The sequence below is a fragment of the Dicentrarchus labrax genome, unplaced genomic scaffold (assembly GCF_905237075.1).
Source record: "Dicentrarchus labrax unplaced genomic scaffold, dlabrax2021, whole genome shotgun sequence".
Lineage (NCBI taxonomy): Eukaryota > Metazoa > Chordata > Actinopteri > Moronidae > Dicentrarchus > Dicentrarchus labrax.
The window spans coordinates 7,505,892-7,524,269 of NW_026136704.1; the positions used below are offsets into that span (position 1 = coordinate 7,505,892).

Here is an 18,378-nt window from a genome sequence, read left to right on the forward strand (position 1 = left end):
AGAGTGAAGCTGTTTAGATTTCTCTCTTATACAGACAGAAATGTACGGCTGCAGTGTCACAGTTTACCCTTTCACCCTGGAAACCACAGTTCCCATCACTATGGTGTGCCAGTGGGTCTGTGTTGAGTGTCAAGGCCCTGGTTAGTCTAGTCCATGGGGACAGGAAGTGCACTGCTACGAGAGCACAAGTCCCTTATTTGTTTTTAGAAAGTGTGTGCATACGCGTGCCTCTTGCTTGTATATCCTTAGGGAAGCACACACACTAACACACACACATACGTCACGCACACCCTTAATCTAAAGGGTGGGTACTGGGAATGTCTGAGGCAGGATGCTGGCTCTAGGAGGAAACCCTGTTCAGAGCTGCCCTGTGTGTGTGTGTGTGTGTGTGTGTGTGTGTGTGTGTGTGTGTGTGTGTGTGTGTGTGTGTGTGTGTGTGTGTGTGTGTGTGTGTGTGTGCCATGGTAAAAACATGGACACATCAATTATCTAATAGCTAAGTGAAAACAACAAGATGAAATAGACCAGTGATTCTTAACCAATCATCAATAAACAGTTCATATAGCTAGTTAGCTATCTAAAAGGTAATGGATAAATAGGGAAAAAGCTAAAAGTAGTGCAAAAATGATCTTGTAACATCTTGTAATTTTTTTTTTTAGAGATGAAAAGTGTTAACAGCGGTTCAAATGAACACACTGAACATGTCGGGGGCTGGCAGTGAGGGAGTAGCTGAGTTCATCTGACAGGTTGGTGGGGTTCAGCTGACCTCTCCCTTTATTATTACTCTGGGACTAAAATAAACAAAATCAATCAACAATCAACAGCATGACATTATATTTTCACTCGAAACCCAAATGTGTTTACAACTCCCTACGAGTACGCACACTTCTATCTTCCCATGGACACACACACACACACTCCAGTAAGACAAAAGACACATATCCTCTGCATGTGACATCCATCTCAGGCCAGGCTGAGCTCCATATCCTCCCCATGATCCGTCAGCTAGAGAGGCAACATCCTCTGGCTGCAGCGAGGGGAAGCTGGCCTCACTGTGACTCTCCGCTCTGCAACAGGTAACACCCCAACTCCAAATCTCTGCACCAATGCTTTGCAAACTCCAATCACTGCTTTCCACGTTTTGATCTGTGTGCCAGGAAGTAAAATTTCTCTGTCAGGTAAGAGCTCCCGCCTGAAAGATAAGACTTTTATCTTCATATGCATGCAGCAGAGAGTATTTCTGATGAGTGTAAAGGTCTCTGACAGTTTATCCTTTTCAGGTATCTCTTGGGAGAGTCTTCTAGGCACATTTTCTTTCTGCCTGACTAACGGATTTGCCAACGGATTTGAAGGGAGAGCGAGAGGAGCAGACAGCACCAAACAACACGGACTCACTTTAAAGAAAAGGAACGGGGGAAAAAAAGAAACAGGGAATGATGATGGAATTGAGGATCCAGCTGATCCCGACAGGGGAAATTATCCTTCCTCCGGGGAAAAATGGAGAAAACTATTGCCACAACTGCAAGGTCAGTTCACACACTGGGGCCAGATCTGGAGTCAGATTTTTCCGCTCATCTTTCATTCGGATGGGTTTTATTCAGCTCAGTGGGTAGAAATTGATGCTGACACAGCTGAGGTTATAGGGTTCATCTCCCTCAGGGATAGGTTGAGATACATTAACATATTTTAAGAAGCGTAAATTGCTTCAGAGTATACTGTCTGTCATGTAAACTGCACTGATAAATCAGACCAGCCATGGTTAGTAAATAAGTTTAAATACCGCTGGCCTCAGAGCAGTGTTCTCAGAATTATAATAAGCACATAGTTAATTATACATGTGCCTCTGTGGACTCCTACTCATACAGAGTGTGATATTTAAACACTTAATTGACATGAATAAGATGGGATTTATGCAAAGCCAAATCCATGCAGCATAACTACAGACACCAGTACAGAACTGTGCAAGTGTTGAAGAGAGCAGATAGAACCTTCTTTAAAGAGTTCAAAGTTCAGAGTACATAAAATATCAGTTCCACATTAAAAGTGTATGAAAATGTGAGTCTGCAACACTATATGATGACGCACATTGCATTTCAGGGTCTCATTAGAATTCCTTATTTCCACTGATAACTGAACAAACACAGACTTCATATCACAGAAAGATATGTTCAGTGCTTCTACAGCTGAGAAGTCAGGATTACTGTCTCACAGTATGAATTATAGAGATGACATTTTGGGTCAATGTTTGTGTTATAGAAGAAGAAGAAATACTGATTTTTGCACCGACTGTAGCCTCAACAGACCACAATCTGCTCATAGCCATACGGGCTGTTGCATTAAAGCTGCTCTAATTAATATTGTTATATTAACAATGGGATCCAGCAATGTGCTTTTAGCATCTTTGAATTTGTTGTTTTGGTTCAGTCTCACTACTCTCATCAGCATCATCTCCTGCATCAGCAGCTGTTTTAAGTAAAAAAGCCTCTAAAACCGCATTGTGCACTACCGACCAGCACGAAATGGTAAACAACAAAGCTAGCAAATAGCTGGTGAACACAGTATAGCATTTAGCAGCTAAACAGCTAGACTGGAGACAGCAGAGCTAAAAAGAGAGCCAAGAATATTGGACTTATATTTGTCAGGTGGCCAGAAACATGACATGGCAAATGAATGCTAATGTTGCTCTGCGTCTGCTGGATGTGTAAATAGGCAATCAGCAATGTTACAATTAACAACTACACCGCTATATGTCACTAAATCCCACATGCTGGTCCCTAAAGTAACAGACGTGTGCCCCACTATGATCAAGCTACATACAAGGTGATTCCCACATTACAAGCATTTATTGAAAGCTGGAGTTTAAAATTGTTAAAAAAATTTTTCCTGAAAGGGAAACTCCAACAATTTTACACATAATAGTCATTTTATTTATATATTATATATATTTTAACGTATAAGGAGAACTCAGACTGTGAAAACTGTCTAATGTATAATGAGCGATGTTTCCATGCAGGAATTAAAAGAGACATCCACAGGTCTGAAACATCTTGAAATGTGTTACATACTTGATGCTGTCTTATGTGGGAGTGTAGTAATAAAGACAGCTGATGCTTAATATATATGTATATATATATACACACAGTATCTAAGGAATGAAGGAGTGGGCTTTTTAAAATCAATCTTCCTGTGCTATAAGGTACCATTTGGTACATGCGGGGGCTGACACAGGACCGGACGTAAAGTAAGAAGAATGTGGTGTGGTTAATGCAGCCTGCTGTGTGCTGGTCAGTGATGATTGGGGAGGTGAGGAATGTACTGTAGCCTGGACGGGAGGAAACGACAAAGACATTCCAGTACACAGCTTCATTTTTTCCCCCTTCCCACATTCCTCCAAGGTCAAATCACCCTCCGTCTCTGGATGTGTGTGAAAGATGTGTGTGTCGGGGTCATCAATTGTTTACTAATCTGTGACCAAGACCCTGTGACCTTTGTATGTCATTTAACATTTGTAACAGTCTTATATTGACTATATTTCTGGGGAAGATGACTGATGTTATTGCGTGGGGTTTGAATGGAAATTTAGTTTCCAAATACATGAATGAAAAAGCTTCATTCTCCCTTAATTATAATAACATACATTTCAATAACAAATGAGTCAGTAAGGTGAAGTTCTGGTATGTTAGACAAAGAAAATATTGTGCACATAATTAGCTCTGAAACAAATGAAAAGATGAAGTGTGTGTGGCTACGTTTTGGCAGTGTCTCCTCCTCTTGGCTCCAAAGAAGTGGAATGGGGAGGGCTAAAGGTCTGGGGTGGAGATGGAGGTGTGTGTGCCTTTCCAGTACAGTCTGTCTGTCCAACATTGCCTTGTCAACAGGATACGACCTGTGTGTGTAAGTATGTGTGTGTCAGTGAATGCCATTGGTTGTGGGCTGTCCCAGGCTGAATCGATCACTCCCCCCTCTGGCAGTGCGGCCATATTGCAGTCCAGCTCTGGCATTGACGGCCAGCTGACCGGCTGGTTGAGGTCACCTTCACATGGGAACGGTACATGTTACATAACTCTGCAATAATATCTGAAATAATGGAGAGGTTGTTGTAGAGTATTCTTTTTTTTTTCCTTGAAAACCCAAACTTTGTTATGTGAGGGTCGCCCCCCCACATAGGCACACATGGTATGAATTCTGTTAGGCCAACAACAACAAAAATATAACAAATCTGTTTACCTTTATAATAGTAAATTAAATGTACAGAAAACAAAATTGAATTTAAAAATAGAAGAAGAAAATAGAAAATCTGGGTTAGGGAGAGCTGAATTTATGACCTCCATTTTTTTTGACTATTCTTGACTTTTTTCTAATGCCACTTTTAAATATTTATATTCAGTGCTTTACGAGTGCACCACAATGATGTAATGTTTTTAAACTAAAAAGCTTTATTTGGAGATTTTCCAATTGATATATGTAATTGTTTGCGATTAAATCAGCATATATGTCTGCCACTCCTTAAAAAAACACCCCATGAATATTTCCCTAGAGCCGCCCTTGCCCCCAAGGACCCCTGTGGAGGTGTCCAGACTCCATTAAAGCTGCTTTAGAGATATTTTTAGAACATAAAATGAATTAGGCCAACATTGCAATCCACAGTCTCACCCTCATATTATTTCTAAGTGTGTTGTTATGAGGGAAGAGAGTGCTCCTGCTTCCTGCCATAGGGAGGAGCTCTGCACTGTCTGCGGGGTCTGGAGGTGCAGTGGCGGCCTCGGTGACGGTAGAGGGTACGAGAACTCTTTGAAAGTGATATCACCAGTTATGAGAGCACTTCATAATAGCACTGTGCTGTCATTTGCAGCTGAATCACACCGGCTACACCCTGTATTGAAGAGGGAAGATGAGTTTCTACCGGCAGCGCCAAACTCCATTCAAATTTCTGGCCATTTTAATGATGTTTTACACAGCACTCGCTGCCTGTAGCTTTCAGTCAGAGGTAACAGTCAGGTGCAAATGTTGAAAGTTTGTTTTAAAAAAGTGGCCGATGGGAGGTTTTCTCTCTGAGGTTTACTGACTGGTTCAGGGAGTGCTCAGTCAGTTTGTGTCCGTGTGCGGATTAGTATCAAAGAAATAAATGTGTACATTTTCGACTGGGGTTTGGCTTTGATATGTAGGAGCCAGGTTATTATTCTCCCACTCATGAGAGGTGTCTGTATATTATTCCACATTAGCCCAGCACGAAGGGGGCTTTGGTAGGGTACCCTGGTGGGCTTGGATTTATCCAACCACGGGACATTATTTGTACAGGACTACTCAAAGTATGTGAAGGATGGGGAGATATGAAGACAGCTGCACTTCTTTGTGCATTTGACAGAGAGGTAACAGGGCTGTCTGGTTATTTGCTGTGAGGTGTGTGTAGAGAAAACAATGACGACATGGTGCGTGGCTTGGCTCAAATAAACCATATCACTCATGCAGGAGCAGTGGGGTGGGTGCCTTGTGGACTTCCTGGTATTACAAGGCTCTGCTACCCTCCAGTGAAAGAAAAGGAAGGGGGGGGGATTGCCACACCACTCCCACAGGGGGCTTTAGGGGAACTGAGTCCCAGTAAAACTTCATAAAGTGTCAGTTGTGCATATTAACGCCATCTATCGTTTCACCACTCAGAGAAATGACTAAGTGTCTGTGACTGTGCCGCTGAACCACTAGAGGAGGTGAAGTCCTGTGCTGAGGCAGCAGAGTGGGAGAAGCCACAGTGAGTCCACAGTGGGAGCGCTGGTCTGGACTGGGAGTGGTGGGAGGGTCAGGAGAGACCGGCACGGCTCTAACTCAGTTACTGTACGGTACCTACTGGCAGACAGACAGCCGTCACTGACTGACTGACACTCACAGCGGAGGGACTGACAGACATATCCCCGCTAACGCTGCTCTATCTGGACGGTAACCACTCAGAGAGCAGAGGCCCCCACACCGTTTTCACCTCGGCTGTTTTAAGGTATGTTTGATGTTAGTAACGAGACATACACACGAGCCACTGACTGCTTACCGCGGTAGGTCACGGGTGGCTAACTTTCGTTTACGCCAGGGTTACCGGTAACAGCGGCTCTGCTGTGGTTATATGTTGTAGTTGTGACATTTGGAAAGTTTCTGCAGAGTAATTTGTGACATTGCAGCAGGCTCGAGTGAGTGGGCGGAAAGCCCTGATGCGTGCCATATGGAGAAAACGCTCCGCCAAACGCCATTCAAAAATGCGGCAATTTAACGCTGTGCAGCCCGCTGGACACTCATTTACTCGGCGAAGGACGCTTTTAGAAAACCCTGTGACAAATCAGTGAGAGCCACTGTTCAGGTCTGCACATGTTCAACATGTTGAACGGCGGTGCCATGGAGGGTACCGTGAACTGAATTAACCTATCTCACTCTGGTGTTTTATGTATTGGGTGTATGCCGGTTTAAAGGATTGACGCTAGCTAACGTTATGATTTCAGATTATGTGCTCCGTCTGGGCTGTCGTTGTGAAGTTAACCTCAGCAAAGATATATAAAAATGGAGTCATATTTTTGAATGGAGATTGGTTTTATTTTCTTTAACGTTACAGTTAGTGAACTGGCTGTCTGAGGCAGTGTTGTGAACTTTTAGCCACGTACTGATTTGGCTTGTAGCCTAGCTGCTACAACTTCAAATCCTTCAGGTTGGGTTTGTCTTTTTATAGACACCAGGCACAAACAGATTAGGACAGTTGAGTTAACCAAACCTCGCAGCCGATCACACCTACGAGGTGTGCCCCTGTCAGGAGTCAGCGGAGCATGTGTGTGTGTTGTTTCTATGTGCAACATAAGGAGTCATAATGAATGCTGTTGTGGAAAATGATGGTTGTTAACCACCTCCATCGCAGGGTTATCAGTCACTAGCATGTGGGCTGCTGTTTTCCCTGAAATACCAAATCTCCATTAAGCATCGGCCTGTTTGATTTAACTTTCTGTGCTATGTATTTTTCAGCTGTTTGTCTCTGGCACTTTGTCAGCGTGCCCGGCCACCTGTTTATGTGTGTGTGTGTGTGGTTTGCACATGATTTAAATAAGGGAAACACCTGGCATTGTATGCGACCTGTTAATGTCTGAGCATTAGAGTATATGATATAAACCATACAAGAAACCATATCTGATTATTAAAGTTTGTCCTTGCTGCTTCTTGATGGGCTCGAACCTTGCTCTAACTGAAAATACTGTGTATAGATGTGGATTTGGTCATTGAAACTCTTTCTCACCACTCTTTACTCTGATCTTCAGCTGTTCTCATTGGAGAAAGTGTCTCTTTCAGCCTCATAATCTGCTGATCTCCTTCCTTAATGAGTGAGAGAGATTAATTACCCAATCAGCGGGGAGGGAAAGGCAAAACAGCCATGTACTGTACATTAGGAGGATGCACATGGAGATTGAAACCAGACAAGAGAAGCCACCATATTCCTCAGGGGTCAAGCTGCTTAGAGCTGCTGACCTGTTGCCTCAAGGTCACCTGGAGGGCAGGACCTCCCAGCGTTCACTGGCTGCCTGCAGCTGCCACTAAGTTGACTGTCACTCTGCTCTAAGTTTGATATAAGCTCCTTTAAATGACAGCGTGTTATTGGAGATGATTGGCTTGGAAGCAGGGCTGCAGCATTGGCCTTCACACAGTGTTCATTTTCACCTACAATGTGGAGCTTTACAAAAGAACATCGGTGGCTCCTGAGAGAAAATGCACAGAGTGTTCAGCATGCATCGCCTGCTCCATTATCCAACTTGGCACGAAACGTGCATCAGTGTGCTGTTGTCAATACATTTTTCCGAAGCAGTTCCCCCTGTTGTATACTTCCTGGTGAGATTTATTTAGCTGCAGTTTCCATTGGACTGATGTGGCACAGATGCTTAAAGGGAGATTTTCCCCTCAGTGTGCTGCTTTAAGCCTTTTTTAATCTTGATGGGCTGGGTTTTGGTGATATTTCTGGTTTGTGGCTGTGACAGAGTTGTGGTGAGAGTGGTGCTGGGTGGTGTGGGGTTAGAATGAGCTTTTATCCCAAATGTCAGCCTGCTTCTGCATGGTTAGGCATTTTCCCTTTTGGCTCTGTATACTTGTGTATGCAAAGACACATGGCTCGTGAAATGGGTTTGTATTTTACGTGATAATGTTAGAATGATCAAGCACCAAGGCTAATGGCCGTTTTGACCCACTTTTATTCAAGGAGCGTCTAAGGTTACACAGATTGAGGAGAGAGTTTATTGGCTCTGGCTTGCTGTTTGACTATTTATCTGATCAAATACCAGTCTGACTTTGCCCCCATTGTTATGGTAGTAGATTCCTTCAAGGCAGACTCCTCATCTTTCAGATTCAATAGTTCAATGAGTATATGCATCTGTTGAAGTAGTGAACCAGTAAAATACATTATTGTGAAATCGAATGTGCTAGGAGAACCTTCCCTTTAACTTACTTTGCGACCTCTGCTTTCTGTTTTGGCGGATGTAGGAACTGCAGTTGACAGGGTGAAGGTTTTGGTCATGTAATATCTCAGCTACATGTTGTGTGGATCCTGGGAGGAACCCATAGGATACACCTGACTGTCTGGCTGTTAGCCTGACCTCCACCATCACCTGTACATCAGGAAATATTCTCACGCAGGCATATACACTCTCACAGAGTCATGCACTTAAACTGTGTTATAGGAAATGTTCAGTTGGGGACTTGTTTCCACTTTTATGACCTTTCAATGTGAACCTGTCATGTCAACCATGCGGACATCAATAAATGGCATGACCTCTAAAGATGCAGCTGTCATGCTGAAAGATGTTTACAACACAAAAATTCAAGAAATGGGCAAAACACTAAAACACTCTGCCACCGTCGCAGAGACCGGGATTCAGTTTCAGAAGCGGTATGTCTGGCTTAGCAACCAGCACAATTGGCAGGGTTGGGAAGCCGTTGAGGGATCATGACCTTGTAACTGCACAACCTGATAAAGGTCCAGTGTGTAGGATTTTTTGGCTTTTGGTGGTGTAGTTGCAGAACTCTCTTGTTTCACCCTCCCCTCTTAAACATCAAGGAGCATCATCTACCTGTAGTGCCAGGCTGAACAGAACACAATGCGTTATCAGTAGGGGATGCCAGTCATCTTGGTTAGCTATAGTCTTGTTTTTGTCATGTTACAAACATAATGTAGGAATGTTTTATAAATGTTAATGTATAGTTCAATATTTTAGAAAAAAACATATTCACCAGTTAGCTTATCTTGAATTTTGAATGATTTTAATGAACAAGATATAATGTGTTAAGAAATAGTGCAGTTAAGAGGTGCTGGTAGGCTGGCGCCTGGTTTCCTGTGTTTATGTTAAGCTACGCTAAGTTATCCAGCTGCTGGCTGTAGCTTCATATTAAGCATACAGTCATAAGAGTGTTATTAATCTTTTCATTTAGCTGTCTAATGGAAGAAGTGAGAGAGTAGGGAGGAACGTGAGAAAAGCCTGAAGTGATACAGACCAACTAACTTCTACGTTGCACAACTCCACGTATAAGTCATGTGTTATACAGCTGTTCCTTGTCATAAACATTAAGCTAGACATGCCTAGTTTAAAACCTGGCATCTGTGACTACAGTATGAACCCAAGCATTAAGATATGCTCAGGGCATTTGGACATGTTGCTCTGATAACATTAAGCACAGATATCACACTAGACTAAGCCAGGAATAGGACTGATAAGGTCCTAATGCAGCAGCAGTTTCCAGCTCAAAGTGAATTCATGGCCTTTGCACTCATTTCTTAAGATATGGGTCAACAGAGGGTTAGAGAGGGGAACATCTGATTTTATTTCTATGGCGGGCGATATTCAAAATTTTCCAATTTGACAGTTGCCATGCTCTATGTTGCTTTGCAGGGTGGTAAAGGCACTGAAAATGAAGAAGAACGCTTTCATGGGGATGAAATAATGATCAAGAACAAGAGTGAGTTTGAATTTGTTCTTGGTTGTTAGACAGCACAGATACAGTCCCAGACTTTCTTGTAAGAGCCTTTGAAACAGGACACTTACATTTAACAGTGGTCTTTCAGCCATTTGTTGTATGTTTTACTCAAAATTCTTCCCCAGCACTGGATCAGAAGTGGATGACACAAACAGGCTAGTATCTGATTTTTAACAAAATACCAATGTCCTCTGTGGATCGTTTGCAACACTCTCATACTACTTCACCACTTCCTGTGAGTAAAAACCAAAGACCGAGATAAATCAGAGATCAGGTTAAGTGATAATTCAATAGAGTGAAGAAAATAAGCTTAAGTTGGTAATGGTGGTGGTATGTGTGTGAGGTTGTTTAGATGATGACTAATGCTGATATGACATGGGAAGTTGAGTCAGACTTGTAGATGGGAATGTTTTGGAGACAGTGGACAGGATGGCTATTGATCCAGCCACAGACAGACGGACAGACAGCAGGAGACACAGAGACAGATATATGATGAGAGACAGCATCTGCATTAGAGTGTGTTTCACCATTTGAGCGCGTGTTTGCTCTAGTGGGGGGTTTATATCAACTCAGCTCACTCATCCTTTTGTTCTTCAGCCTTTTTCCACCTTGTTAAAGCTGAATGGATACTCAATAGTGACATTCAGCATCATGGAAGTTGCATATTTACTCTGTAGTAAGGTATTAGTAAAGGTATAAGTACATATTTTCACTTTAAAGGTCCAGTGTGTAACATTTAGGAGGATCTGTTGGCAGAAATGGAATGTGTACGAAAATATAAAAAAATGTTGTATTGTGATATAATTTTTTTGTAATATTGTATTGATTCTCAAAAACAGTATCAGTTTTTATATTTTAACCTCCAACTGCTAGATAGCAGTGGTGTGAACTGAGGGCTACGATGTTAGATATTACAGGGATTACTGTGATGAATACAAATGTTCTTGGGCAGTCCTTTAGTTGGGGTTAACGTACTTGCATCTCAAGTAGTGAGCATTACTGTCTTTACTGCACCACTTTGCAATTAAGGTGTGTATTCACATAAGAATCTTTATGGGGCCATTATTGTAGCAAAACCATTTACAAATATGAGTGGATCTGCATTCAGATTTGCAAGTGCAGTGTGTAGACAAATCTGTAAATGTGTACAGAAATCTGTCTAGGTCTACGTGCAGTTTTAAGTGTCTCAGATGGCAGAGATGAATAGTGTGTTGGAAACGATGCATGCAACTCTTACTAACGTAAGAAGACGGTCTAGTAGAATGGAAGGGATGAAGGTATGTGTCTGGCTGTGATTCAGACTATGTGTTACCTGTGTGTTGATGACTCACAGCATGCTGTGTATGTACAGTATGTGTGTGCCTGGTTAGTTTTATCCCGGTTTTATGCTGTGGGCAGCTGTTTTAGCTTTTCCATGCGATTCTTTCCCACATCCCGAAGCTAGCCCAGCAGTAGAGCGAGCCCCGCCCTGCTGGGAATAAACGTTATGAGTGACTGAGTCCTGCTTCTCCTCAGTATTACAGCCTTGACTGCCGTGGGACTGGAACCAGCCTGGAAATGAGTCAAAATCTACGCCAGCTACACTGCCATTTTTGTACATGCAGTGTGACTGCAGGAGCTGGGAAGTCCTCATATGAATGAATATGAATGCTCATGACAAAGTCCTTTAAAAATGGTTAAGACAGTACTGCCTTTTTTTCCAGTCTCACTGTTTTGGATTATTTTCAGTTCAAGTATCTTTGATTTGATGAAACAGTTTAGAATGTAAGCATTTATTAATACAGAGCCTTAACATACCATACATTGGAATTAGTTCAATAACCAGCATAATCAAGTTACAACTGCGTCTACCTTTGGTAATGTGTTTTAAAAAAAAAGCTTCAAGTTGTTTTGGTCCATTTCACTGTGCATTTCCTTGACTGCCTTCGTCCCTGTGACAGGATGAAGTTGGTGTGAGCTGAGGACAGAACTGCTCATTCATGTTGACTTATCACAGTGCTGACTAGCTCACTTCCTAATCCCGTTCCTGTGTACACTCTCACACACACCCTCATTCAGATTAACCAGATAATACAAGATATCTGGTAATCCCATCTCAACTGTTCTTGTACATCTTCATGCCAGAAGGAGAGGAACTCTGTGTGTGTTTGTGTGTGTTGGAACGTGTGTGCCTTAAGTTCTGGGTCTGTTTTGGGGATGTTCCTGTCGTAACAGTCCGGGGATTTTACCAGGACTTTACACCACCACTAGCCTTTGATTTTCCAGAAACTCGTTGCTTGTTACTTGAACCCTCAATCCCATTTACAATAAGAGACAATGATGTTTATTTGAATACCTATTAATGTGAGTCATTGTATTCCAGCCCTGCCTCCCACACATGGAGATGGTAGGTGGCCATAAAAACCATTCTCTCTGACCTCATAGAGCGCAAAGTAAACAGTGTATCATCCCAAAATAGATCTATGACGTCAGTAAAAGGTACCTTTAGTGAGCAAAATATTTTGACCACCTCCAGTTATGGAGTTATACTTGTTTGTGACTTAGAGCCAACCTGCCCTCGATGACGGCTCTGCGTTCACCTGTTAAGTGTTTTGTATGTTTTGTACACGCAGTGTGTGTGTGTGTGTGTGTGTGTGTGTGTGTGTGTGTGTGTGTGTGTGTGTGTGTGTGTGTGTGTGTGTGTGTGTGTGTGTGTGTGTGTGTGTGTGTGTGTGTGTGTGTGTGTGTGTTAGTGACCATTCATCCCTATAATCATGACAAACTGACCTGAGCCTACTGGATCCTGTGCTACATCATAACTGTAATTATGTCAACTCCTCTCCTGTGTACTTGTGACTTTCCAACTGCTTCCTAACTATACTGGCAGTGTTGAGACACACCCACCCACTCTTGTATGCTGTGATATGACACCAAAGGCAAATCTCAGGGTTTGTTGAAACAAGGGTGCATATGGCGTGTCAGTGTTTTTGTGTGTGCTTGTGATGGGAAACTCTGGAGAATTCACCAGGCAGAAATAATCACCAAATAAATTCCTCTCCTTTACCCCTCCTCCCAACCCCTTTCATACTAAGATAAACTCTGGTTTTACTATTTTTAGCTAGCTTCATATCTCTTGTTCATGTTCAGTGTGTTCAGACTGAAAAAGCCAGAATGAGGTGGAGAGAATGAGGCATGAGGTATTAGGAGAAACTGGAATCTGGTGACTGGAAAATATGTGGGAAAGTAAGAGTTGGACTATGATAAATGGCATAAAATGATCTTGATAGCTTGACCTTACATTCCATTCAAACACAATTTACTTTGCTCAGTGGCTGACAAATAGCTGCCTTATCAGTCTTGGACTTATAGCTTTAGGATGTTTAATGTACGATTTATATTGTGAACTTACCAGGTTAGTCTGTTTTGATCGTTGCAGTGTATTAGGAGTTTTGTTGCCTTTTGTCCACACATGCATGCCTACACATTTTGTACATAGGTAAACATTTACTCCACAAGTTAAATACACAGTGCTAAAGGTTTGATGAGGTCGGGGCTACTTACAGGTCTAGTTAGTGAACTGTTGTAGCTGGCAAGCTAACCGCTAACACGCTAGCAAACCAGGAACATGCTAGTGCTGGTCAGTCACAACCACTGTCCGAGCTTCTGTCAGTTTTCTCTTTACTCGTCCATTTACTCTCCCCATTCTGTTCCTATGACTGCACATTATTTTATTCAATAAAGAAATAAAAAGTTATTGAAGAGGGATACAAGTTTTCCAACTAGCGAGCTTGATAATAGTTGGCTTAGTCTCTAACTGGTAATAGGTCATAGTTCACATAGTTTGTTTCAAGGGACATATTTATACCATCGATTCCTGTGTCAATATTTTTTTAAAGCACTTTTAAATTTGCGCATTGAAATTCACAAAGGTTGAACTCAACAGTTTGCATTGATTTACTTTAATGTCCCCCTGTCAGTAATTTCAATGATTTTTGCCATTATATTTTTTTTATATCTTTATATGATGGGGCCTTTTGTTTATTAGCAACACTGCTGTGTATTTTCAAAATTGCTCAGATTGTGTTTATTACCAAATCATTTTTTGTGATAGGACATTAATTGCAAAACAAATCTTCCTGCAGGACAATAGGAGTTCTCTACAGGGTGGTGTTAGAGAAAAGAAACTGTGTGTGTGTGTGTGTGTGTGTGTGTGTGTGTGTGTGTGTGTGTGTGTGTTTTCCACAGCCTTGACTATGGTGACAATACAGCAGACATCCTTGGTTAAGACTATGAAGACGTCCTCTCTCACTCAATACCTTTTTGTTAACCTTTAACTGAATCTTTCCATGGAGCTTTGATAATGTCACTATTATATGAACAGGTGTGGCATTGGACCTGGAGAGAGAGAGAGAGAGAGAGTAAGAGGGGGATTGAGAAGATGAAGGAGTGATATGAAATAAAGGGGTAGGTGCTGGTGGAGAGAGGTGGAATGTGGGAAATGGCAGAAAAAGTGGTGGTATATACAACTTGAGTGTCGTAAAGTTGAGTGAAGAAAAACTAAATGTGGCATGAAAGCAGTCAGATACCAGGAAAAAGAAAGCTGCCTATAGAGCCTGAAGGAATGCAAACACAGTTGATGAATGAGCTTAAACTAGCTGGTCCAAACTTTGACTGATACAGGTTGCTGATTGCTGATACTGACTGGAGCAATAATGAATCCCTTGTCTTTACCTGCTCATTGCTGTTGAAGGTGAAAGTATGCTTATGTGTATTTCAGCATGGATTGAATAGAAAGCAGGGCAACACCCTGCACTAATGAGCACTCCACGGCAAAGTTGACACAGATATTAAAGAGTCTAAAGGACTATGTGAAGTCCTTATCAGACTCTCCCTCTCACTTGGTTCAGCCCTTCTGTCTATCCTGCATTACTTTCTGTGGAAACCAGGTTGCTGTACTCTCTGGATGGTTAATGATCACCTGTTTTGCAATCTTTTCCATTGCTGCAGTGTCCAATTTGGGCAGTAAATGCCTGTGTGTGTGTGTGTGTGTGTGTGTGTGTGTGTGTGTGTGTGTGTGTGTGTGTGTGTGTGTGTGTGTGTGTGTGTGTGTGTGTGTGTGTGTGTGTGTGTGTGTGTGTGTGCACACAAGGTTTCCTCACATTTGAAAGTTTTAATATGTCAAATTCTCCAATCTTATCTTAACATCTGATACTGTTAAGGAGTCATAAATTCAATTTCAAAGGCCTTGATTTTGCAGGTTTATGGTGGACTGCTTTAGTAAAAAGTGTATCTACTAGTTTGCTATTAAATGTCTATGATTGATACACTTTTGTTTACCATGCTGGTTGTAGGACTCCAGCACATTCAGGATAATTGTGACCCCCTGATTGTCATCATCTAGTCAAAATGTATGTTTTAAATCAGTTTAAATTTGTGACATTTCACAGGATCTCCAACATCACAACCTGAAGTATTGCTCTCTCAGAGAAGCTGCGTTAGTTTGCTGAACTCAAACTGGGACATTGGCATGTTAAGCTCCTTGTAGGCCACCAGGATTTCCCAGTTGTTTCCTAATTGATGTATTTTTATCCTCAACACAGCTGTGAGCCGCATACCTCCTTAACAAACACAAATAATCAAAGCTCACTATCTAACATACCACAGCAGCCCTGCCCAGTCTAACTATGACAAGTGGTTAGATGGTTGTGTGCGTGTGAGGGAATCTTCTGCTGCTTCAGAGGGAGAGTTTGGAACAACTGTTCTTCTACATCAGTTCCCAGTGGGGTTAAATTGTTGCGGGTGTGGCTGTGAGCAGTGGACTTCACAGATGACATTCTTAATGTCACCTGAACTTAAACTATTTATTTGTCTGCTACTGCTGTTGTAAATTACAAGTGTTATGTTTAGCAGTTTAACAACATTAAACACTGAGCACATGAATACTGAGTCAGTATGAGTATTGTAAGCAGCATCCTCTACTGGTCTATCCATGTTCCTGGGTACATGGGAAACATAGTCTTTAATTAAAAGCAATGCTAACAATACCACAGGTGTGTGGTTAAGGTTACCATCATCTCATGCATACTCTCATTGTTTACTTACAGTGGCATCTATACATGACCCCACCCACTGCTGCTCAGTGAATGCCTCCGTCTCTATGTTTGTGTCCTCGCCTCAGGGCGTAACATGTGATCATTATGATGGGGATGGCTGAAATGATGGTGTGTACGTGTGTGTCTGTGTGCTGTAAGGGTTGTGTAGCTGTCTGGTCACTGCTGGCTGACCGTAAGCAAATTACCTGCGACATCCTGAACAACAATAGTGTGTGCACGCTCTCATTGCTTTGTATTCTGTGATTATCACTAGAAGCTGTGTTGGTGTGTGTCTGTGTGTGGGTTTCTGTGTCAGTGGATGAAAATGAGGAGTAAAATGAGAGTGAGAGAGAACATGGGCATGGATTTACCTGAAGTTTGGAAAGGAGTATAGTGAATGGACATGTGTGTGTTTGTACCCTTTGAGCAGTTGTGTGTATATTTTCTGTCTCCGCAGCCCAACCCTTGGTAATAAATCTCTAAGGGGAAGATTCCAGAGATGTTGCAATGTGTGTGACCAAATTGCTGAGCTATCATCTTGTGTTGGGAGAGGGTCTGTGTTAAGTTACTTTCTCTAGAGGTTCCTCCGAGTTCAAGCAGTTCACACATAAATTCCCACCCATTTGTCAGGTTTAATGTAGGTGGATGCTGACATGTCAGCAGCACTTTAATTAGAAACTCATGGCCTCCAAGGAGCCGTCCTTCCGAACTGTCACACTTCCTTTCAAATCTTTTCTTTCTCTTTAACTTTTTTCCACTTTTCCAGCAAATAGTCCTCCCGCCCCTCTATCTCCTCCATATCCTTCTATCAGGCCCCTTGTGTAGAGACAGCTGAGCACTTCAATGACTCTACTGTGTGTGTGTGTGTGTGTGTGTGTGTGTGTGTGTGTGTGTGTGTGTGTGTGTGTGTGTGTGTGTGTGTGTGTGTGATATACAGGTAGTGGGTTCGACTGTAGATGCCAGCTGAGGGGATTGCTACAATCCTGTCCTGCTGCATCAAGATGTAAGAAGAAGATGGCTGTGGAATGTTAGGTGAAAAGTAAAAAGTACAAAAAGAAGCTTAAAGAAAGTAGAAATAGAGTCAACATGCTGGAAATAGGGAAAGGAACCTACTTGCAGTATTTGGGAGAACGCGTCTGTTTGTTCTAATGGTCTGGTTATGTTTTGTCCAGTGGCTCAGCTGTTATTAATGTCTAATCAGCAAAGAGGAAGTGCACGGAGTAAACAGGAAATTCAGTGTTTGGAAATATAGCAACCAAGTTCAAGCTGTTATAATGATGAGGACTGCGTACATGTTGACAGGCCCACGTTTATTACAGTCAGTCACATCTGATTAAATACTTCCTTATTTATTTTGTGTAATCCAAACATTGGTTGCGTTGGTGCTTGGTAACTAACTAGTGTACAAGGTGATGACAAAAGGGACGGATGGAAGAAGAGGGTGGGAACAGGAAGAGGAAGGGGAAACGCTAAATTGCACCAATTACACCAATAAAAACGTACCTCAGAATATTATATTCCATTTCTGCCAATAGAGCCTGTTAAATGTTACACAGTGGACCTTTTTAAAAACCCTCTAAAATAGCCCTCATGAGACAATAAAATTGCATTAAGAGCCTATTATTTCAACCGTTTTATACTGCACTATCATAAGACAGGGTGAGGCACATTTCATTGCAAGGATCACTATTAAGTCAAATCATATCCTCTCAGTTTCAGTACAGGGCCAAGAGTGTGAGTGGATTTCTTTTGGCCATGAAACAAGTTGAATTTTAAGGCTGATTATTAACAAAATATCAGCCTTGAAACGTTCAGAATAGTAATCAACAAAAAAGCTAGATCAGTCCCAGGGTCTATTGTGCTGGCGGTCTGTAGGGTGCAGGCAGTCCAGCATTGTTTGAACCTACAGCTAAAGCTCTTCTCCGTATAAGGCCTGCAGGGTATAAATACAACCTGGATACCCTCTATCCATAGGGGAGGAGAAGACAGAGGAGAGATGTGGTAGAGAGAGAATCAGAAGGGAAGGAATAACCCCATAAAGACAGAGAGAAGTGGTAAAAGACTAGTAGTGACAGATGAGAGAAGGAGAGGCCAGAGGAGTAAAAGGATAGATGTGTAGAAAAGGTTGTGAAAGAATGGGGGATGGAGAGGTAGAATGTTCCCAATGTTTAGAGTTCCTTCCCTGCAAGTCACCACCTGCCCTGTTGACTGGAAGGGCCTGTCGACCGTGGGAGGCTAAACCGTGTGTCTGTGTTTTCTCTCACCTCGATGTCTTTGTAAGAGTCGGTCATTAACATGACAAAAGAAAGAAATTTTGTCAGTCCATGTC

General features: G+C 42.2%; 1 protein-coding gene across 2 annotated transcripts in view; it reads left to right on the top strand.

Moving 5' to 3' along the window:
- The first annotated feature begins 1,031 nt into the window (after positions 1 to 1,031).
- The window catches only part of LOC127361914 (unconventional myosin-Ic), a 58,183-nt gene continuing 40,836 nt past the window's right edge, over positions 1,032 to 18,378 (top strand). The window contains exons 1-2 of one of the 2 annotated variants that reach the window (XM_051397071.1): positions 1,032 to 1,178; positions 1,281 to 1,526. In XM_051397071.1, the coding sequence (XP_051253031.1) occupies positions 1,434 to 1,526 (93 nt within the window). In that variant the 5' untranslated portion in view covers positions 1,032 to 1,178; positions 1,281 to 1,433. Of the gene's footprint in view, positions 1,179 to 1,280; positions 1,527 to 5,632; positions 5,987 to 18,378 lie in introns of those variants that run through there. The other variant, XM_051397075.1, reaches the window with a different exon arrangement.